Source organism: Microcaecilia unicolor, chromosome 1 (assembly GCF_901765095.1).
Source record: "Microcaecilia unicolor chromosome 1, aMicUni1.1, whole genome shotgun sequence".
NCBI classification, from domain to species: Eukaryota; Metazoa; Chordata; class Amphibia; order Gymnophiona; family Siphonopidae; genus Microcaecilia; species Microcaecilia unicolor.
Genome location: NC_044031.1, coordinates 672,767,446 through 672,790,702, shown reverse-complemented (window position 1 = coordinate 672,790,702; position 23,257 = coordinate 672,767,446). Strand labels below are relative to the sequence as shown.

At 46.0% G+C, this 23,257-nt stretch overlaps 1 protein-coding gene across 1 annotated transcript in view; it reads left to right on the top strand.

Moving 5' to 3' along the window:
- Nucleotides 1-23,257, top strand: part of UBE2Q2 (ubiquitin conjugating enzyme E2 Q2) — a 114,111-nt gene that overhangs the window by 16,443 nt on the left and 74,411 nt on the right. The window contains exon 4 of the mRNA XM_030187412.1: nt 19,024-19,080. Coding sequence (XP_030043272.1) covers nt 19,024-19,080 — 57 coding nt within the window. The remainder of the gene's footprint in view (nt 1-19,023; nt 19,081-23,257) is intronic.

The window sequence follows — 23,257 nt, the reverse complement described above, 5'->3', positions numbered from 1 at the left end:
GATGTAAGTTGAATTAATTGCGATCAGAGGGCCCGGGCCGGGTGGAGGGGCGGCGGCGACCTCGGGGGGGGGGGAGGGGGGGAGCGCAGTTTTCCCTCTCTGTCCCCGCCCCCATTATCACATATTGACGCGGGGGCGGGACAGAGAGGGAAGTCTGTTCTGCGCATTTGCGAGTGAGTTTGGTCACTCGCCGTTCATATGTTTGATTATTTTCATCTGTACAGGGCTACCAGATGGTATCAGATGTATGAACCATTTTACAGGTGTGCACAGTAGACAGCACTGCTTCTTAAAGCTGATAATTTAATGAAGAAACTGGACAAAATGTGTTGGCAAGATTTTTGAGTAACAGTGTTATCAATTGCAAAGGGCTCTTAAGAGCCTCTGAGCCCAACTGAAGTTGATGCCTACCCTCTCCAATGATGTGAATCATGAGGAAAATCTTTAATTTAGAAACAGTCTATCTAAGAAGAAGAGCAAAACAGAGGATGGTCCCATATTTAGGTCTAAACAATAGAAACTGCTACCACCAGAGCTGAATTTCGATGGGAGTTGGAGCATTGCCGTTGCCTTTCTACAGGTTGGGCCTGCTGTTGAAGGAACAGTCACAAGTTGCAAAACGTTTAGCACAGGACCTTGGAACTGGCTTGAAGTTGCATTGACACTCTCCTCTGCATAGGTTTCCTGTTACCATGGAAACCCCCTACAAGGGCGGAGTTTCTGCAGAGCCAGACACTACACAGTAGCTCCAAGGCCCCCTCGCTGAGCTTTTTGCAATTAATTAGTGCTGCTTCTGTTACTAGTGGTGGTAGGCTTTAAGATGAGAACCATCATACTGTCCCCTCCCCCACACATCTCTCTAATAAATATGAGAGGGAGAGGAAAGGGCCTCCTCGCTTGGCACTTGTGAGCAGTGAAATCTTAAATTCATCCCATGACCTAAGTGATAGGTCACTAGCAGTTTGAGTGGCTGCCTTCTGTGAAACTAAAAAATCATAATTACAGCAAACTAATCTTTATATTTGCATTGTAATTTAACCATGTGCCCCCTGCAGCTAGCTCAGCCTGTTTGAAGGAGAGATCTGCAGGGATATCTCCAAATCTAAGAGCTCATATGTTTTAAATTGTGCTTCAGCTACAGGCTCCTATTCATGCAGTAGTATGTCAGACACTGCGCTTGTGAAGAGAGGTGACTCTCTTCATTTAAATTTTATAGCTGTTTGCTTCAGGATGTATTGGAAAAGCACAATTAGCAAGTGTAGAAGGGAGGAAAAGAGGAAGCAGAAAGACAAAATGCAGATGCAATAGGAACAGTTCACAGCTTCTGGCTGTACCATTAGAATAGTCTAGCTCAAGCTGCTGAACACTTTCTTCCTATGGAGGTCCTCTCCTTCTTCCCATAGCAGGTGCTACAGGGGTTTGTTTAGTGGCATAGCTAGAACTGAATGGGTCCTGGGTGAACAAATTTAAGATGGGTAGTGGGGGATTACTTCAGAGCCCCAATAAACATATTCTTGACCTATAAAGAAAAGCTGTCTTAGTATTAGAAATAGAAACTGGAATGCAAGATATCAGAGCATTTCCAAAACCAGATGTATTCAGAAAACCCCCCCAACCTATTTTTCTACCATGTTGTTATGAGTATTACTTTGGTTCAAGTGTCTTTTGCATTTTTTGCTTTCCAGGGTTTCCTGTCCTTTAACATTTCTTCTCTCTGTAGGTCCACCCTCCAACATGTTCAGCATCTGCCCTGTATCCCTATCTGTCTCCAGCTTCTCCCCTCTGTTCCCTTCTCCTGCACTCCCCAACCCCAGAGCCAGCTCGCTTTTGCTCCTTATGTGCTCCCTTCCTGTCCCCCCCCACACCCCCGGGGGTGGCCTTCCAAAACTTGCATTGACACAGTAATGAAAACAGGTGACCTCTGCCAGCCCCTCCAGGGCATTCCCTCTGCTCAGCCCCACCCACAGGAAGTTACATCAGAGGAGATGGGGTACGCCAGAGGCTGCCTGTTTTCATCACTGCCAGTAATGGAAGGACTGCAGTGTGGGAGGGGGGCTAGAAAGACATCAGACTCATGGGGAAGAGAGGGAGGGATGCCAGACAGTGAGTACTGAGAGCAGGAAACCAATTAGCAGGCACCTCTGTACCAGAGCAGATGGCTGGGCTTTTTGCTAGGCTTACTCAGTAGTAGCTATGCCACTCGGTTTGTTCCAGCAAAAATCTACCTCTTGTCTTCTCTGCACCCTAGGATGGAAGAATGTTGAATGGGAGCCTTATACTCTGTCTCAAATATTTTAGAATTGTTTTAGCATTGTTTTGTAATGTGCTGCTCAGAGGCAGATGATGAGAAATGTGAGTTTATTCTGCGATGAGGATCGTAGTTATTATTCCTGACATTTGTACAGCAAATAGGAATAAGGGCCAACTAAGACTGTCAGGTGAATAACGTACATATTTCCTGGTATATCCCACTGCATATGAGGTATGGTTGTTACAGAGCTGTTGGTATGATTGCCTAGAAGTCAGATTCAGGGACCTATTCTTTGTGTTTCAATGTCTGATCATATATTTTGTATGTACGATCCTACTGCTGTTATTCAGTGCTAGATCCATTAGAAGCAAGCTGGTGGTTCTCCGATTTTGTGTAGGAACATTGTGCTGATAGCAGAGGTCTTAATGAATTTTGGTTGCATGAGCATGGTGTAGTGGTGTAACCAGAAAAGCATAGTTGATCATAGAACTAAGTAAATGGCCCTTAGATGGATAGGAAAGGTGATCGACAAGCACAGAAGAACAAAGGTGATGGCATATGTTATGTTTCACAAGCATCATAAATGCTTGTGAAACCAGCTGTGTGAGACGATTTGAATGAATGCTGGTTGGATTGCAAAGAGGATTGGCTAGTTGCAGCCTATAAATATATTAAATGTCTTTGATAGTTTGAGCTCTCTGCAGAGTTTAAGATTATTAGGATTGCTCACTGAAGCATTCTGATAAGGTGTGTTTATTTTTTGTCCCCACTGCAGCTTCTTGTGACTCTGGGAGGTCACTTAACCCTAGAGTCACAAGGAGCTGCAGTGGGAACAAAAAATAAACATACCTTTTAATTGTGATTAACATTTTAATTGAAATGCAGCCCTAAAATTAAACCTTGATGAAACGTGATGTTCTGTGGGTTGGAAAGGGAACTCCACCTGAAGATTTTAAGATTGGAACTTGGGTGATTGACTACATGCTGACTTTTTTTTTTTTTTTTTTTTAAGCATTACTTCCCAACCTGTCCTAGGGACCATAGTGCCAGTTGTTTTTTTAATATATATAGAATGAATATGCATAATTTGCATATGTTGAGTCCCCAGAGATTGTTCATTGTAGATATCCTGAAAACTGGCTATGGGATCTCCAGGACAAGTTTGTGATGCCATGCTTTAGAGGATTTTGTCTCATGGTTTGTATTTACTGCACTTTAGTATTTGCATATTAATTAACTAGTCATGCTTGGTACCCAATAATTTTTTTTATGCTTTTCTAGGTTTTATCTATGCAAGCCTGGATAACTGCAGTTCTGTAGTGTTAGGATTACCCCAGGTTATAGTCTGTGGGTGCAAATCATGCGAAACACTGCAGTTAGGGAGGCTGAAGTAAACTGATCGTGTGATCCCTTATGTTAAGAGCCTTCATGGCTCTTGATGGTTTATAGAATTAGATTTAAGGTTTTTGAGTTTTTGGTTGTTAAATTTTTATGTTGCCAGGGTGCTATATGTTTTCAATAAACGCTGTCTTTGTCCCAGTGCTCACAGCGTGAAAATGTGCGTCCCTCTGGGGTGGTAGTAATATCTTGTCAGAAATTGTGGGTGTGATTGTTCACTGCAATGGCCCCACTTTATGGAATATAAATTAAGACACATGAAGTATAGACGACAGGTTTTTGAATTTAATCATGAGGGGTTTAGTATACTCTTTGGTTCTAAAAGTGTAGATTTTTTTTTTTTTTATAGCTACCTGCATGATTAATGCAGGGCTTGACAAACCCCAGTCACCATGGTGCCTAAAAATTTAACCTAGTGCCTAGCTTTTGCACCCTGGCCCAAACATATTTTTTTGTCCCTATCCCACAGTATCTCTTCTACCCCCTCCCCACCGGGTTCAGCTGGCAGTTGGCATCTCACTCCCTTTCCCCACCACTCCCAAATTTAGTGTCTGTCGCACCCCCTGCCCCCCCCCCCCCACCGCAAACTTGCCTCTGATCCTCAGCGTCGGCAGCCTTTAAGACGCTGCTCTAGCCAGTGTCGGTACCTTCCTTTTGCCAGGTCCCTCCTTCTGTGAGATAGCTTCCTGCTTTCACAAAGGTGAGACCCGGCAGAGGGAAGACCCAATGCCAGCCAGAGCAGCATGTCTTGAAGGCTGACGATGCCGACACACAGGATCGGAGATCGGAGGCAAGTTTCCAGGGGGGGAGGGAGTTGACGGGGAGACACTGAATTCTGGAGCAATGGAGAGAGGGAGATGGAGATGTGCTGGACCCTGAGGTGGGGGGACAGGGCATAAATGAGATACTGTACATGGAATAAGAATAGAGACAGGGACACAGGGAAATGGTGGAAAAGAGGATGGATAGGGACATGGAGGGGCAATGCTGAATATAAGAAGGGGCAGATGCTGAACATGGGGGGAAGATAGGAACGGGGACAATGAGGGGAGATGCTGGAGAGGACCGATATAGACATGGAGAGAGAATAAATGTCGAATAGACAGGAGACCCTGGAAAGGCAGGAAAACAGAGAAAAGCAGAAGACAGAACAAATCAAATGGAAAAATAAAAGGCTCAGAATATAAAGGTAGAAAAAAATCATTTTAATTTGATCAGTTGGACCATGTCAGCTTTGGGAAATGTGCATCTCTGATATCTTGCATATCTGTTTCTCTAGTAATGCTGGGGTGGGAGAAGCATGAACTGGGTGTGTTACTGTGCTACTAGAGGGAGAGGGGAGAGTGATAACTGGTGTTGGCGTGCAAGGGTGCAGGTAGAGAAGATAAAAGCTGGAGAGCAGCATTGAGAATTCAGTTTTTTTTGAGGGGGTCATTTTTGGGAGACAGCTACTAGAGAGGTGAAGGGGTATGCCACTGGAGGGTATATGGGGTGGTGATTGACAGATCTGTGAGGGCTTATTTGTTGGGGGGGGGGGAGGCAGAGCTGGATATGAGGGATGGGTGTATGCTTGTGTGCTGAGGGGAGGCAAAGAGAATGTGCCTATGCACTGAGGAGGTGGAGGAGGCAGAGAGAGAGAGAGAACTTGGGGGTATCCGCCCTGGAGAGGCAGCCCACATGGAGCCACCTTAATCAGGAGGATACTTGGAGTGTTAGCAACTGCAGAAGCAATCCTTGAGCATTGTTGAGGTGGCGATTCTCCAGCAGCCTTGTTGGTAGGATACATTAACATTTTTATCCTATACGGGAGATCTACTTCAGCAACGTGTCCAAGCTGGTAGCTAGCTCGCCTGGTGTTGGGGCAGGAAGCTCCCCAATGCCAGTCAGCCCTGCTGGCCCATTGGTAGAAGATGGAGGCAGGGAACCTTTCCTGCGGCAAGTCCTGTCAGGACTTCGTGTGGCCAAAACTGAAATGGTAATTTGGTGGTCCATAAGTTAGAGGAATAATTGGAGGCACTGCATTCTTGAATGAGTGCCTTGTTGAACTGTCTGCACGATATTGAGGTGCACAAGATACAGACCGTGAACTGGTTAGCTTACTTTGGAAGCAGGCGGAACGGGTCACAATTTAGAGGAGCAAGAAAATCGCTGCCTCGGATCTCACCTGTGTATCTTTGGCTCATCAGAGGGAGTGGAGAAAGGGGATGCTCTAGTATCATAGTCATGATGGCAGATAAAGACCCGAATGGTCCATTCAGTCTGCCCAACAGTCACATTCATTCTCAATTCAAGATGAAATCAACAATGAATATGATATTATGTACTTAATCATGGTCTGTCTTTGTTGTTTCTGGGACATAGACCGTTTGAGTCCGCTCACCTCTGTCGTTATGTTCCAACTACTGGAGTTGCGGTCAAAGCCCAATCCAGCCTATCAGAATCAGTCTTGTCATTTGCAGGACACAGACTGTAAAAGTCTGCCCGGCATTGTCCTAACGTTCCAAATTACTGGAGTTTCTGTCAAAGCTCTCTTCAGCCCATCCTCAACCAGATTGTTATATGCAGGACTTATTACAAGCCAGCCCAGCACTGGCTGTAGTTGATACAGCCAGAGTTGACATCTAAGCACCACTTGACATGCAAACACATATGCAGCCTTTTAAGTTTTGTTTTTTTATATCATTCATTTTCTAATTAGAGATCCTCTGTTCATCCCACACCTTCCGTAAGATACGGCCTCCAAAACTGAACACAGTACTCCAGGTGGGCCCCACCAATGACTTGTACAAGGGTATCAACACCTCCTTTCTTGTGCTGATTACACTTCTCTCTATACAGCTTAGCATCCTTCTGGCTATGGCCACTGCCTTGTCACGCTGTTTTGTCGCCTTCAGATAACTGTCAACCAAGGTCCCTCTCCCTGTCTGTGTATGTCAGTCTCTCACCGCCTAACACATAAGTCTCCCTTGAATTTCTACTGCCTAAGTGCATCACTCTGCACTTCTTTGCATTGAATTTTAATTGCCAAACATTAGACCATTCTTCTAACTTGTAACTAATGCTTTTGTATCAGTCCATGGTCTATGTGCCAGAAACAACAACACCTTGAATATTGTGTTCAGTTCTGGTCATGGCATCTCAAAATAGATATAGTGGAATTAGAAAAGGTACAGAGAAGGGCGATGAAAATGATATAGGGGATGGGACAACTTCCCAACGAGGAAAGGCTGAAGCATCTAGGGCTCTTCAGCTTGGAGAATAGATGGCTGTTTTGGGATCTTACCAGGTACTTGTGACCTGGATTGGCCACTGTTGGAAACAGGATGCTGGGCTTGATGGGCCTTCGATCTGTCCCAGTATGGCAATACTTATGTACTTATGTAGATATGATAGAGGTCTATAAAATAATGAGTGGAGTGGAATGGGTGTTTACTCTTTCCAAGAATACTAGGACTAGGGGGCATGTGATGAAGCTACAAAGTAGTAAATTTAATACGAATGGGAGAAAATGTTTCTTCACTCAACGTGCAGTTAAACTCTGGAATTCTTTGGCAGAGTATGTGGTAAAGGCGGTTAGTTTAGCGGGTTTTTAAAAAAGGTCTGGATGGCATCCTAAATGAAAAGTCCTTAGACTATTATTAAATTGACTTGGAAAACATCCACTGCTATTTCTGGGATAAGCAGCATAAAATGTATTGAACTTTTTCGGGATCTTGCCAGGTATTTGTGATCTGGATTGGCCACTGTTGGAAACAGGATGCTGGACTTGATGGACCTTTGGTCTGTCCCAGTGTGGCAATACTTTTATACTTATGTACTTAACTTTTGCAGATCCTTTTTCATGTTTTCCACTCCCTCCGGAATGTCCACTCTGTTACAAATATTGGTATCATCCGCAAAAAAGCAAACCTTACCTTCTAACCCTTCGGCAGTGTCGCTCACAAATATATTGAACAGAATCGGCCTCAGCTCCAGTCCTTGAGGCACTCTACTACTCACCTTTTCTTCCTCAGAGTGATTTCCATTAACTATCACTCTCTCTGGCATCTGTCTGTCAACCAGTTCCCCATTTTGGGTCATAACTGCAGCCTGTCAAGTTTATTCAAGAGCCTCCTATGAGGAACCATGTCAAAGGCTTTGCTGAAATCTAAGTAAATTACATCTAGTTCATGTCCTCGACCCGGTTCTCTGGTCACCCAAAGAATTCAATCAGATTCGTTTGGCACGATTTACCTTTGGTATAAGATTAAGACTGTGGTTTGTCCATTTGGAACCAAATTTTATGATGATGGAATACAGCTGTCTAGATGGGTTCTGGGAAGAAGACGACAAGCAGGTGAAATTCCTTATCACCATTTTAAAGCGATTATGCTTCCATATCATCATGCTGATCAATCCATAGACTGGTGGCTGTGTCCATCTACCAGCAGGTGGAGATAGAGAGCAAACTTTTGCCTCCCTATATGTGGTCATGTGCTGCCGGAAACTCCTCAGTATGTTCTCTGTCTCAGCAGGTGGTGGTCACACACAGCAGCAGCTCTGGCTAGGCCTCCAAGCCTAATTTTTAGGTTTTGTTGAGTGCCTGGGGTTGAGGGCTCTTCTTGAGCAAGTGCAAACCTGGTGGCGCCAGGTCCCTCCTTTTCTCCCCCCTCCCGCTGGCTCCGTTGAAAAAAGAAAAAAAAAAAAAATTTTGAACGTCCTTAAAGGCGTTTATTTCGACGTTTATTTAAACGTTTATTGCAGCTACTCACAGGGACACCAGGTCGTTACAGCTCGGAGCGGAAAGCAGGTAATTTTTACCTTTTATAGCGGGCAGGGGGTTCCCCGATTGGTCTCCACGTGGCCTATGGCGTCGGAGGGCGAGGGCGCAAAGAGTCGCTCCCCGGATCGCGTGTGCGCTTCTAGAGGGGATGCGGGGGTCTTAAAGTCTGATCGCCCTTGTTGGGTGACAGTTTCGTGACCGATGAGTATCCCGGTCCTTCCTCCGGTGTGGCGGTTTTTCCCGCCATAAACGCCCATCCCCCGCGGCTCGCCTCCGCCATATTGGCCGGCCACGCGGCTCGGACGGCTTCTTCTTGGGCCGCCCTTGAGGTGGGAGACATTGATGCCATGAACGCCCTTAATTTGGGCGACGGCACAAAAGCGGCTAAAGTTTAGCGCCGTTTTTCCCGCGCAGCTCCTTCGCGGAGTGTCGCGCCGGACGCCATCTTGGATGCGCAGCATGTCTCTCCCCCGCTCTTGCGAGCGCCGGTTGAGGGTGCGTCTAGGGCTGTAGCCCAGGCTGCAGAAGTGCACAGTCTGGGGGGTTTCTCCCCCGAGTTTGTTTTGCTGCTGCATCAGGCCTCCCTTATGCAAAACGCTGCCCCTGCTCCCTCGTCTGGTAAAGAGGTTGAGGCCCCCGGAGGTAAACGCCCTCGGGTTGATTCCCAGGCCTTGGAGGACTTTGTCTCCTCCGATGTAGATGAGGGCAGCGTATCTGAGTTCTCCCAACGGTCCTTTGCGGATTCCTTGGAGGAGACGGATCCCCGCTCGGATGGAGCGGATGACCCCTCTGCAGCGCGGCTCTTTAGCTCAGAGGATTTGCCCAACCTGTTAATGCAGGCCATGGGCATTTTGAAGATTTCCTGTCCGGAGGACGTCTCTCCCTCAGCCCCTGTTGGCTCTGCCATTATGCTGGGGACGAAGCGCCCGCATAGAACCTTCCACGTGCATGAGGCCATGCACACCTTAATTTCGGCTCAATGGGATGTCCCGGAAGCGAGCCTTAAAGTGGCTAGGGCTATGTCCCGCCTCTATCCTTTGCCTGAAAGTGAACGTGAGGCCTATCTGTGGCCTACCGTGGTTTCTTTAATCACTGCGGTGACTAAGAAAACGGCGTTGCCGGTGGAAGGTGGCACGGCCCTAAAGGACGCCCAAGACAGAAGATTGGAGGCGGCCTTAAGGTCGTCCTTTGAGGCGGCTGCTTTAAGTTTGCAGGACTCAGTTTGCGGCTCCTATGTGGCCAGGGCGTGCCTGTCTATGGTGCAGCGGGCTTCCCCCTCGGATCATTCCTTGAGGGCTGATTGGCCGGCCCTGGAATCGGGCTTAGCCTATTTGGCAGACTTGCTGTATGATGTCTTGAGGGCCTCAGCTAAAGGCATGGCTCAGACAATCTCTGCGCGGCGGTGGCTTTGGCTGAAGCATAGGTCTGCTGACCACGCCTCTAAATCCCGCCTAGCTAGATTGCCTTTTAAAGGCAAGCTGCTCTTTGGGGTCGAGCTGGACAAAATCGTGACCGATTTTGGCACGTCTAAGGGCAAGAAGTTACCAGAGGTCGGGGCTCGGGCTAGTGCTCGCCCCGGTACCTCCAGAGGACGGTTTCAGGAAGTCCGTCGGTACCGCCCGGGCAGGTCGGGCTCCTCTGCCCCCTCTTCCTTCAAGAGGAACTCTCCCCCCAAGCAGCATTCCTTTCGCAGAGACCGCCGTCCCGGAGGTGCTCCCTCCGGTCCTCCCCTAGGGTCTTGTACCCAATGACGGGGCCTTGGTCCACGCCCCAGTGCAGATTGGAGGACGGCTGTCCTCGGTTCTGGACGAGTGGACCACAATAACTTCAGACGCTTGGGTGCTGGAAGTCATCAGAGACGGCTACAAGCTAGAGTTCTGCCGACCCTTAAGAGACGGGTTTGTACTCTCTCCCTGCAAGTCTCCGGTCAAAGCTGTGGCAGTGCAGCAGACCTTGGATAATCTGATCCGCCTGGGTGCGGTCGTTCCGGTGCCAGAAAATCAGTTTGGCAAGGGACGTTACTCCATTTACTTTGTGGTACCAAAGAAAGGAGGTTCTGTACGGCCTATCCTCGACCTCAAAGGGGTCAATCAGGCACTTTCGCATGGAGACCCTCCGCTCTGTTATAGCGGCAGTGAAGGCAGGAGAGTTCCTGGCATCCTTGGACATCAAGGAAGCGGACTTGCATATTCCCATCTGGCCTCCTCATCAACGCTTTCTGCGTTTTGCAGTCCTGGGCCGACACTTCCAGTTCAGAGCCCTCCCGTTCGGGTTGGCTACTGCTCCGCGGACCTTCTCCAAAGTAATGGTGGTCATCGCGGCCTTCCTGAGGAAGGAAGGAGTACAAGTCCATCCTTATCTGGACGACTGGTTGATCCGAGCCCCCTCTTATGCAGAGTGCGGCAAAGCTGTGAACCGGGTGGTTGCTCTTTTGAGCTCCCTGGGGTGGATCATCAACTGGGAGAAAAGCCAGCTGCGCCCAACTCAGTCCCTGGAGTATCTGGGAGTTCGATTCGACACCCAAGTGGGCAGAGTGTTCCTGCCAGACCATCGGATTGTCAAGCTTCAGGCTCAGATGGACCAGTTCCTAGTAGCCTCTCCTCTTCGGGCTTGGGACTATGTGCAGCTGTTGGGCTATGACGGCCACGATGGAAGTAGTGCCCTGGGCCAGGGCTCATATGAGACCACTACAACACTCTCTGCTGCAGCGCTGGACTCCGATGTCGGAGGATTATGCTGTGCGCCTTCCCTTGGACCCAGCAGTGCGCAAGGCGCTGAGCTGGTGGACGCAGACAGACAAGTTGTCTGCAGGAATGCCTCTGGTGACCCCGGAGTGGATTGTCGTCACGACGGACGCCTCTTTGTCGGGCTGGGGAGCCCACTGCTTGGGAAGGACAGCGCAGGGGCTCTGGTCTCCTGCAGAGGCAAAGTGGTCTATCAACCTCCTGGAACTCAGAGCCATTCGGTTGGCGCTTTTGGAGTTCATCCCGGTACTGGCGTTGAAGCCTGTACGGGTCCTGTCGGACAATGCCACGGCTGTGGCCTATGTCAACCGCCAGGGAGGTACCAAGAGCGCCCCTCTAGCCAAGGAGGCCATGAATCTATGCCAGTGGGCGGAAGCGAACCTGGAACAGCTGTCAGCGGCCCACATTGCCGGAGTCATGAATGTCAAGGCGGACTTTCTCAGTCGCCATACCTTGGAGCTCGGAGAGTGGCAGCTATCTGCTCAGGCGTTCTTGGACATCACGAAGCGCTGGGGCCAGCCGAGCCTAGATCTGATGGCGTCATCGGCCAATTGCCAACTGCCGCGCTTTTTCAGCAGAGGACGGGACCCTCGATCCCTGGGAGAGATGCTCTTCTCCAACAGTGGCCGACACAAGAGATTCTCTATGTGTTCCCGCCCTGGCCCATGTTGGGCAGGGTGCTAGACCGGGTGGCAAAGCATCCGGGCCGGATAATCCTGGTGGGTCCGGATTGGCCCAGACGTCCCTGGTATGCGGACTTGATCAGGCTCTCAGTGGACGAACCTCTGCGACTGCCAGTGGAGCAGGGCCTGTTACATCAGGGTCCCGTGGTGATGGAGGTTCCCTCCCCCTTTGGTCTTACGGCCTGGCTATTGAGCGGCAGAGTCTGAGGAAGAAGGGCTTCTCAGACAAGGTCATCGCCACTCTGCTGAGAGCGAGGTAGCCCTCTACTTCTACTGCTTACGCCAGGGTTTGGCGTACCTTTGCAGCGTGGTGTGAAGCAGGTTCACTTTCTCCATTTACTGCTCCAATTTCTTCAGTGCTGGCGTTCCTGCAAGAAGGTCTGGAGAAAGGCCTGTCGCTCAGTTCCCTGAAAGTCCAGGTAGCGGCCCTGGCTTGCTTCAGGGGCCGCCTGAAGGGTGCTTCCCTGGCTTCGCAGCCAGATGTGGTGCGTTTCCTCAAGGGAGTTAATCACCTGCGCCCTCCTCTGCACTCAGTGGTGCCTGCGTGGAATCTCAACCTGATGCTAAGAGCCTTGCAAAAGCCGCCTTTTGAACCCTTGTCAAGGGCATCTCTGAAAGACCTGACGTTGAAAGCAGTCTTTTTGGTGGCTATCACTTCAGCCAGAAGAGTTTCCGAGCTCCAGGCACTCTCTTGTCGAGAGCCTTTTCTGCAGTTCACTGAGGCAGGAGTGACTATTCGCTCAGTGCCTTCCTTCCTACCCCAGATTGTTTCTCGCTTCCATGTGAGTCAGCAGCTCTGTCTCCCTTCCTTTCGTAGGGAGGACTACCCAGAAGAGTATTCTGTTCTCAAATATCTGGATGTGAGACGGGTCATCATCAGATACTTGGAAGTGACCAATGATTTCCGGAAATCGGATCATCTGTTTGTCCTGTTTGCAGGTCCTCGTAAGGGTCTGCAGGCTGCTAAGCCTACAGTGGCAAGATGGGTCAAGGAAGCCATTGCAGTGGCTTATGTGGCCGCGGGGAAGGTGCCGCCTATCCAGCTGAAGGCTCACTCCACTAGAGCTCAGGCGGCCTCGATGGCAGAGGCCGGGTCCGTCTCCTTGGCAGAGATATGCAAGGCGGCAACTTGGGCATCGGCCCATACATTCTCCAAGCATTACCGCTTGACTGTGGCTGCTCGGGCGGAGGCCCGGTTTGGAGTTTCAGTGTTGAGGTCAGGGATTTCAATGTCCCGCCCTGGGTGAGTACTGCTTCGGTACATCCCACCAGTCTATGGATTGATCAGCATGATGATATGGAAGGTAAAATTATGTATCGTACCTGATAATTTTCTTTCCATTAATCATAGCTGATCAATCCATAGCCCCTCCCAGATATCTGTACTGTTTATATTCTGGTTGAATTTTAGGTTCAAGTTTAGTCTTCAGTTCCTTCAGGAGGACTTCGTGTTCAAGTTTTTTCACTTGGATTCTTCAAGAGTTGAGACGAGTTTGTGTTACAGTGAGCTGCTGCATTCCTCTCCCCTCCGTTTTACGGGGCTGGATTGAGACTTAAATTCTGCCGGCACTCCCTCCCGCTTCGTGCGGCTGTAGGGCAGCTTTGTACACCTCCCGCTTCGGCGGTGTTAGGGTCAGTCAGCTCCTTCCGCGGTTGCGGTTGCAGGATAAGCCAGATCCCCCCGCATCGGCGGGTGTGGTGTCCCTCCCCCGCTCCGCGGGGATGAGCTGGACGGATTCCCCTCCCCCACTTGTGTGGGGATGAGCTGGGTTAATTCCCCTCCCCCGTTTCGGCGGTGGTGAGCTGGGCAGAGTGTCCCTTTGTGGGTGTAATTCTCTAAGTGCTGAGTCCTGCGGATGGAGTTTCCGGCAGCACATGACCACATATAGGGAGGCAAAAGTTTTCTCTCTATCTCCACCTGCTGGTAGATGGACACAACCACCAGTCTATGGATTGATCCGCTATGATTAATGGAAAGAAAATTATCAGGTATGATACATAATTTTACCATATGAATGTCGACATGGGAGAGGAACATAAAGTGCAACTATATGCAGACAATACCTTAATCTGGATGTTGATCCCTCAAGTGTCTCTCCCTGACTTCTTAAAGATGCTGGAAGATTAAGGAGTGGTATCAAAATGGAAGTCTTAACCTTTTCAATATCATTCCAGAGCAATTGTGTGATTTTTTTTTTTTCCTCCTCATTTTATTTTATTTTTTTGCTTCTAATGGTTTCTGTTACTTAGGCATCTATATTTCCAACAAATTAGACTTATTTTATCTCAGTTATTCTGCAGTAGGCTCACCAAAAACTTTCAGTCTGATCTGGGCTATTGGAACCCCTTACTAATATTACTACTACTACTACTACTACTACTATTTAGCATTTCTATAGCGCTACAAGGCGTACGCAGCGCTGCACAAACATAGAAGAAAGACAGTCCCTGCTCAAAGAGCTTACAATCTAATAGACAAAAAATAAATAAAGTAAGCATATCAAATCAATTAATGTGAACGGGAAGGAAGAGAGGAGGGTAGGTGGAGGCGAGTGGTTACAAGTGGTTACGAGTCAAAAGCAATGTTAAAGAGGTGGGCTTTCAGTCTAGATTTAAAGGTGGCCAAGGATGGGGCAAGACGTAGGGGCTCAGGAAGTTTATTCCAGGCGTAGGGTGCAGCGAGACAGAAGGCGCAAAGTCTGGAGTTGGCAGTAGTGGAGAAGGGAACAGATAAGAAGGATTTATCCATGGAGCGGAGTGCACGGGAAGGGGTGTAGGGAAGGCCGAGTGTGGAGAGATACTGGGGAGCAGCAGAGTGAGTACATTTATAGGTTAGTAGAAGAAGTTTGAACAGGATGCGAAAACGGATAGGGAGCCAGTGAAGGGTCTTGAGGAGAGGGGTAGTATGAGTAAAGCGACCCTGGCGGAAGACGAGACGGGCAGCAGAGTTTTGAACCAACTGGAGAGGGGAGAGGTGACTAAGTGGGAGGCTAGCAAGAAGCAGATTGCAGTAGTCTAAACGAGAGGTGACAAGGGTGTGGAGAGACAGAATCACCACCATTTCAAATGATGATTGTTCCCAAATTTCTCATTTATCCATTTGTCAATTAGAAACCCCTTTCGCCAATTCGCCAGTGGAGGAGTGGCCTAGTGGTTAGGGTGGTGGACTTTGGTCCTGGGGAACTGAGTTCGATTCCCACTTCAGGCACAGGCAGCTCCTTGTGACTCTGGGCAAGTCACTTAACCCTCCATTGCCCCATGTAAGCCGCATTGAGCCTGCCATGAGTGGGAAAGCGCGGGGTACAAATGTAACAACAACAAAAAATCGAACAGTAGGAAATATTATTGTAGTGTTTCATATCTTGAGGTAAAAAAAAAAACAAAAATAGTATCTCAAGCTAGAGAAAAAGGAGGTTTGGGGTTCCTTAACCTATGGCTTTATTACCAAATTGCTATGCTTAAGCTTTAAAACAGCCATTCCCAACCAAGTCCTCAGGGCACACCTAGTCCCATCTGGTTTTCAGGATATCCACAATGAATATTCATGAGTTAGATTTGCATACAATTGAGGCAGTTAATGTAAATCTATCTCATGCACGAATCTTGAAAACCCAGTGGGACTAGGTGTGCCCCGAGGACTGGTTTGGAAATGGCTGCTCTAAAAGAACAGACCCCAGGCTGTCCGTTGGGTTAGGGTCTTGGAGCCTCTTTTAAATTTTTATTGCTTTCAGTTGAACATGTGGGAGAAGGGTCAGGGTAGGGAAGAGGGGCAAAATCACTTGTTTACATAAGTACATAAGTATTGCCATACTGGGAAAGACCAAAGGTCCATCAAGCCCAGCATCCTGTTTCCAACAGTGGCTAATCCAAGTCACAAATACCTGGCAAGATCCCAAAAAAGTACAAAACATTTTATACTGCTTATCCCAGAAATAGTGGATTTTCCCCAAGTCCATTTAATAATGGTCTAAGGACTTTTCCTTTAGGAAGACGTCCAAACCTTTTTTAAACCCCACTAAGCTAACCGCCTTTACCACATTCTCTGGCAACAAATTCTCTCTCCTTTGATATAGGTATGGGTTAATATTAAGAAAATGTAGCACGTTGACAGTAACCTTACACAGAGCAAGCTTTGGGACTATAACTCAGGGTCATCTGGTTACTTTTCATCACTTGCAGGAAGCATTAGAAAGCTTAGATATGGGACATGTCTGTGATTTTAGTTTCTCTATACAATCTTCTCTCTCATAGCCAACTTCAAGAACTATTAGCATGAAAGGACAGTTGAAACATATCATAGCTTCTAAACTTATACTTGCAGCAAAGATGGCTATTGCCTGCCACTGTAAATCTAGGCGCAGGTCTTACTCTGCAGCAGTGGGGGTGGAGGGATTTGACGATGGCACAAGAATTGTAGTTCTTTGACAAAATATCCCATGATTCTAGTGAGAAAGTCCCATATGTTTCAGCAATGTTGGTCAAATCGGGTGGGAGGATATATGTGATTGATATGGAGTCGTGCCAACACACAAGGTTTTAGCAGGAAATTATTGAATTCTCTATAACTCTTTAAACCCTATCTCAGAAACATACCTTGTGAGAGGTACTTTTCTGTTATCCACTGCTATTTCCAGTGGTGGGAGAGGAGCAGGTTTTACTATCATTTTTACTATACTAATAACAATTCTTTGTTTGATAATGCCTTACTCCACCCAATCAGAGGTTTAGTCCGGTGTTTCTTTTTGTTTACTACCTGTAGATTGAGAAGTCAGGTTTTCAACCTTGAACACTTTATGTGCTTATGTATTAGATCTCAGGTATGAGAGAGATATTCTTTGACGGCTATTCTAATTGTATTTGCTCATTTTTATCTATTATGACTTTTGTAATGATATCTATAGTTGAGGTGGTTGTATTTTATACAATTTTCAATAAAAATTCAAAGTTGGGGAAAAAGTATCTTACCCTGCAGTTTAAAAGTAGGGAAGAGCTCTAAGAGACATGAATGGTTAGTTACTACTTTCTTGCTAAAAGTATTATTATTATTATTAATTACATTTGTACCCCGCGCTTTCCCACACATAGCAGGTTCAATGTGGCTTACATAGTAAATAGAATTACAAAGTCTTGAAGGAGAGTGTTACAAGTTGTAGTAAACATAGTAGTGGGGTTTTGAGGATATGTAAATATAAGAACTGGAGAATGGATATCCAAACTGAAATCAAAGTGCAGGCATATCTAAAGTCTGCAATGACCTGTTCCTTGCCAAATCCAAAGGTCACTACTCCATCCTCATCCTCCTCGACCTATCCGCCGCTTTTGACACTGTCAATCACGATTTACTTCTTGCCACACTGTCCTCATTTGGGTTCCAGGGCTCTGTCCTCTCCTGGTTCTCCTCTTATCTCTCCCACCGTACCTTCAGAGTACACTCTCATGGTTCTTCCTCCACCCCCATCCCGCTCTCTGTTGGAGTTCCTCAAAGATCTGTCCTTGGGCCCCTTCTTTTTTCAATCTACACCTCTTCCCTGGGCTCCCTGATCTCATCTCATGGTTTCCAATATCATCTTTATGCTGATGACACCCAGCTTTATCTCTCCACACCGGACATCACTGCCGAAACCCAGGCCAAAGTATCGGCTTGCTTATCCGACATTGCTGCCTGGATGTCAAACCGCCACCTGAAACTGAACATGGCCAAGACAGAGCTTATTGTCTTCCCATCCAAACCCACTTTCCCTCTCCCTCCACTCTCTATCTCAGTTGATAACACCCTCATCGTCCCCGTCTCATCTGCCCGCAACCTCGGAGTCATCTTCGACTCCTCCCTCTCCTTCTCTGCGCATATCCAGCAGATAGCCAAGACCTGTCGCTTCTTCCTCTATAACATTAGCAAAATTCGCCCTTTCCTCTCTGAGCACACCACCCGAACTCTCGTCCACTCTCTCATTACCTCTCACCTTGACTACTGCAACCTACTCCTCGTTGGCCTCCCACTTAGCCATCTATCCCCCCTTCAGTCCATTCAGAACTCGGCTGCACATCTTATCTTCCGCCTGGACCGATATACTCATATCACCCCTCTCCTCAAGTCACTTCACTAGCTTCCGATCAGGTACCGCATACAGTTCAAGCTTCTCCTACTAACCTACAAATGCACGCGATCTGCAGCCCCTCTTTACCTCTCTACCCCTCATCTCCCCTTACATTCCTACCCATAACCTCTGCTCTCAAGACAAATCCCTCCTCTCAGTACCCTTCTCCACCACCGCCAACTCCAGGCTCCGCCCTTTCTGCCTCGCCTCACCCCATGCTTGGATTAAACTCCCTGAGCCCATATGCCAGGCCCCCTCCCTACCCATCTTCAAATCCTTGCTCAAAGCCCACCTCTTCAATGTCGCCTTCGGCACCTAACCACTACACCTCTATTCAGAAAATCTTGACTGCCCCAACTTGACATTTCGTCCTTTAGATTGTAAGCTCCTTCGAGCAGGGACTGTCCTTCTTTGTTAAACTGTACAGCACTGCGTAACCCTAGTAGCGCTCTAGAAATGTTAAGTAGTAGTAGTATATAACCATTATGGGGGTAATTGTATAACAGGGGGCCTGTGTATAGGCAATATTCTATAAAGGAAAGTAGGCACCTACTCTCCTTTATAGAATACTAGGTTAACTGGGCATATATGTGCTTCGTCACAAGCTCCAACAGCAGCCATAAAACAGGTGTAAGTGATTTGCATCAAAGTGCTGGTGGTATGTAATTTTTTTTTTTAATGTGCATAAATGTGCCCCCACTCATACCCTGTCCAGAGGACTGCCTGTGTATATGCCCACCTGTAAATATACACATCAGATTTCTGTATATTTACTGAATATCGCATAAATACATATCCACCACGTATGCACAGAGGTGAATTTCTTCAAAATGGCAATAAATAGCATAGACATACATATGTATATTTTGGTATTCTAGACATTTATTTGCATGTCAGTACCTACTGTAGGATTACCCCCTGTATGAGCCGCACCATAGCCATGCTGTATTCTTAGCAGAAAACCTTTTTTTAACAGGTTGTGTCTGGTAACTTGCCTTGTGGTTAGTCATATTCTCTGTTTTTTTTTTTGGGGGGGGGGGGGGGGAGAAGACAGTTGAGACCTCCAAACTCATCTCCCTTTCTCTCCTAGAATGGAACGACAGAAGAGGTTACGTCAGAAGAGGAGGAGGAAGAAGACATGGGAGAGGTACAGAAAAGCCATAGCAAATTAGTTTGTTTTTTTGGATTGTGATAGACTAAATTTTTTTTTTTTTTTAATATGTTGAAGCATGAGCACCTATCGGACACACATGGCCATTGCAAGGATATTAGCTGCCTAGGGTGAACCTTCAGCTGTGCAGTCCCTGCAGTTAATTTTCAGGCCCCTAGCCCCCCTCTATGAGAATTTGATAGACTGATCATGATCATCCCAACATCAACTCTTCCTAAGTTGTAAAATGTATAATTGAACATCACCGTTAAACTATGTTTGATATCTCATCTAAATTTTTCATTTAGCCCAATTTATCCATGTTAATCTAGACAATTTACATAATACATGCATAGTAATATGCCTATAAACAAGTTAATATTAAACATTTTTTAAATATGCAAAATATTAAATTAAATGAAACAAATCATTCCATAGTCATTTGCTGTGTGATTGCTTCCTTAAAGAATTGTATTTTCAATCTTGTATATACAAAATAAGGGCAAATTCCAAAAGCCATTTATCCAGGTAGTTGAAAATCGTCCACCCTCCCCTTAGGTAAAAGTACACGCTGATGGGCCTTTGCATTTGTGCAACTGTTGGACCCTATTGTTTTGTTTTGACTGCAGCTTCACTTTGCCAACCCCTAGAATCTGTCACACTAGTTGATTGCCTGGTTTGCCTGATGGTTTAGCTGGCCATGCGGATAATCTGCTTCTGAGTGAAGAAGAAAACAGCCATATGCTAGAAAGCTTGCAGCATTGTGCATTTAATTGCACTTATGTAATGGTAGCAGGTACTACAGTGTTTTTGGATTAGTTTTATTTATTTTGTGATATTTGTATCCTACATTATCCCAAACAAGTTTGGGTTCAGTGTGGTTTATAATAAGAGAAGTATTGATAACAAGTGGTTTACAATAAAAGTACATTCAAAATTGAGAAACAGTACAGTGAAATAAAGTAAATTATTAATCAACAAGAATAATATATCTTAGTAATAATACAGTGAATGAATTGATTTCTATAGCAAAAAAATATTCTCATTAAGAATGTTTCTAGCGGTTTGCGAAATGCCTGCCGTATTCTGGGCCATTTGTAGTTTTTTGAGGAGAGAGCCCTTTAATCCTGCATAGATGGCATTGCAGTAGTCAAATTTAGATGGTACTAGTGATTGAACCAGGGATCGGAAAATTGAACATGGAAAGTGAGGTCTCTGTCCTTTTAGTTTCCATAATGATTTGAAGACACTGGATACAACTTTAGATACCTGAGGTTCATGTGATAGATGTTGATCTATTGTTACTCCCAGAATTTTCATAGTGAGGTCTAAAGGGTATGTTGTGTTTAATGATATTTTTGATATGTATAGGGTGGTATGGATTGGCTAATATTAAAAACTTAGTTTTTTTTTCTCTATTTAATTTTAATTTAAAGTTAGCCCAGGTTTCCATGAAGTCCAATCCAGATTTAATTTTTGTCAGGATTTCATTGTCATTTTCAAAAGGGATAAAAATGGTGACATCATCAGCATACATGAAGGAGCAGAATCTGTTTGACTCAAGTATGTTACTTAGTGGCGCCATCATTATGTTGAATAGTGTGGGGGAGAGAGCAGAGATCCCTGTGGAATGCCGCAGTTAGGGGACCAAGGAGAGGAGATTAGGTCATATTGTTTTACTTGATTAGTATCTTGATATGAGATAACCTTTAACCATTGTAATACATCATCATAACTCCCAGAGTAGTCTAGTAGGCTTAATAAAATGTCATGATCAATTTTGTCAAAAACATTGGACATATCGACCTGTAAGTTGATTATTTTTCTTCCCTTAATTCTGTTCTAAAGTTTGCCAGTAGGGTGATTAAGACTGTCTCGGTGCTGTACACCAGTCTGAAGAGCTATGTAAGATCGAGAAGGTTTGGAAATATTCCATGAGTTGATGAGCAACCAGACCTTCCATCATCTTTATTAGTACTGGTATGGAGGCTGCTGGCCTTTATTTAATTAGAAACTTCGCTCCTACTGGATTGGGGATTCTTGGAATAGGGGTTAGGATTATTTTGCCTTTATCTGAGGTGAATAAGCCTTAGGATAGCATAAAGGAAAGAATTGATTGTAGGCACTGAATAAATAAGTCAGGTGCTGATTTCAGAAAGTAACTCAGACAGGAATCAAGTATGCATTGTGAGGAAGCATATTTCTATAAAAAGTTTTTACTGAATCCAGTGTTGATTGAGGAAAAGGAGGACCATATTCTATCTTTTGGTAGGCATGTAGATGAATTATTAGAAGAGCCAAGAAGGTCTATAATTAGTTTTAGAACAATTCAAATTGTTTCTGATATTGGTAAGTTCTGTGAGAAGTACTTCACTAACTGGTCTGCAGATAGTCAGTCCTCTAGTAATGGTTAGAGGCTGGTGTTGGTAAAAAGTACTGTAATCTTAAAAGAATCTAGAGGAATCTACTGAGGAAGTAGAAGCTTTATGGGTGGCCAACATCCTAAATATCCTTGGTTCTGTGTGTCTGCACGTATCTTGGTCTGGACTTACTATTGCAGGGTAATTCTATAAGAAGTCACCTAGCATGTAGCAAGAAGGTATGTAAATGGTCTTCTATAGAATTCTGACTAGTGGAAGAGTACATGTCATTTGATGGCATGTACTTTGCTGATGGGTGGAGTTTGGTCGGGGCACCCAGATAAGACATGTAAAGTATAGAGTACTGTAATCTATGCACATTCTAGCACATACCTAGCCATGAGCATGTACAACAGTTATAGGGCTGGTATAAATGATTGCATCTTACACTTCATCAAGTGTTCTGTAAAGAAAAGTAGGCACCCACTTATTGAATTACTGTCAGTGGATCTGATTTTTATAATAGGATGCCTATAACTAAGATGCAGACAGCAGTCCAGCAGTCTTTTCTTTGTGTCACATGTGTGATTATCTCCCAGTTGATGAGAGGTCATATGTGTGCTCAATGCAAAATGTTCCTAGCTCTCCGAGAACGAGTCTGTTCTCTTGAGGCTAGAGGAGCAGACTTGGAGGAGCTGAGGGAGACAGAGAGGTAAATAGAGGAGGCCTACAGGGATATTGTAGAGGAGTCCCACCTTCAGTCTGGCAGCCCCTTTGCTGCCTTGGAGGAGGGAGGTCTTCTAAAAGGAGAACATCACCCTGGTACAGCTGGAAGTAATTCTGTAGCCAGGACTAGCCCACCAGGGGATGCAATACCGCACCAAGGATGTGTCTCCAGGAGCTACTCCCCAGTAGGGAAAGGTTAAGACAGCTGTTGTAGTTGGTGATTCGATTATTAGGCATGTAGGTGGCTGGTGGATGTGAGGATCGCCTGGTCACTTGCCTACCTGGTGCAAAGTTGGCAGACCTCACGCGTCACCTAGACAGGATTTTAGTTAGTGCTGGGGATGAGCTGGCTGTCTTGGTACATGTGGGAACCAATGACATAGAAGAATGTGGGAGAGAGGTTCTGGAAGCCAAATTTAGGCTGTTAGATAGAAAGCTCCAATTCAGAACCTCTAGGGTAGCATTTTCTGAAGTGCTTCCCATTTCACGTGCAGGGCCCAAGAGATGGGCAGAGCTTCCAGAGTCTTTAATTCGTGGATGAGGTGAATGGTGCAGGGAGGAGGGTTTTAGATTTATAAGGAACTGGGCAACATTCTGGGAAAGGGGGAACCTATTTCAGAATGATGGGCTCCACCTTAACCAGGGTGGGACCAGGCTGCTGGTATCTGCATTTGAAAAGGAGATAGAGCAGCTTTTAAACTAGAACCTGGGGGAAGGCCGACAATCGTTCAAAAATGCATGGTTCAGAATAAGGTATCTTTCAAAGATATCGCCAAAACAGGGAATATATGGTATCCGATAGCAAGGTTGTCTTTAAATAAAAAGCAGAGAAAAGATTGCAAATTAACACTGTCAACTGCTGAGCAAGGTGTAAATAAGAACAACAAACATTGTTTGAAATGTTTATATACGACTACCAGAAGCCTAAGAAATAAGATGGAAGTGTTAGAATATGTTGCACTAAATTAAAAATTAGATATAATAGGCATCTCTGAGACCTGGTGGAAGGAGGATAACCAGTGGGACACTGTCATACCAGGGTACAAATTATATCGTTTTGATAGGGTGGATTGAATTGGTGTAGCATT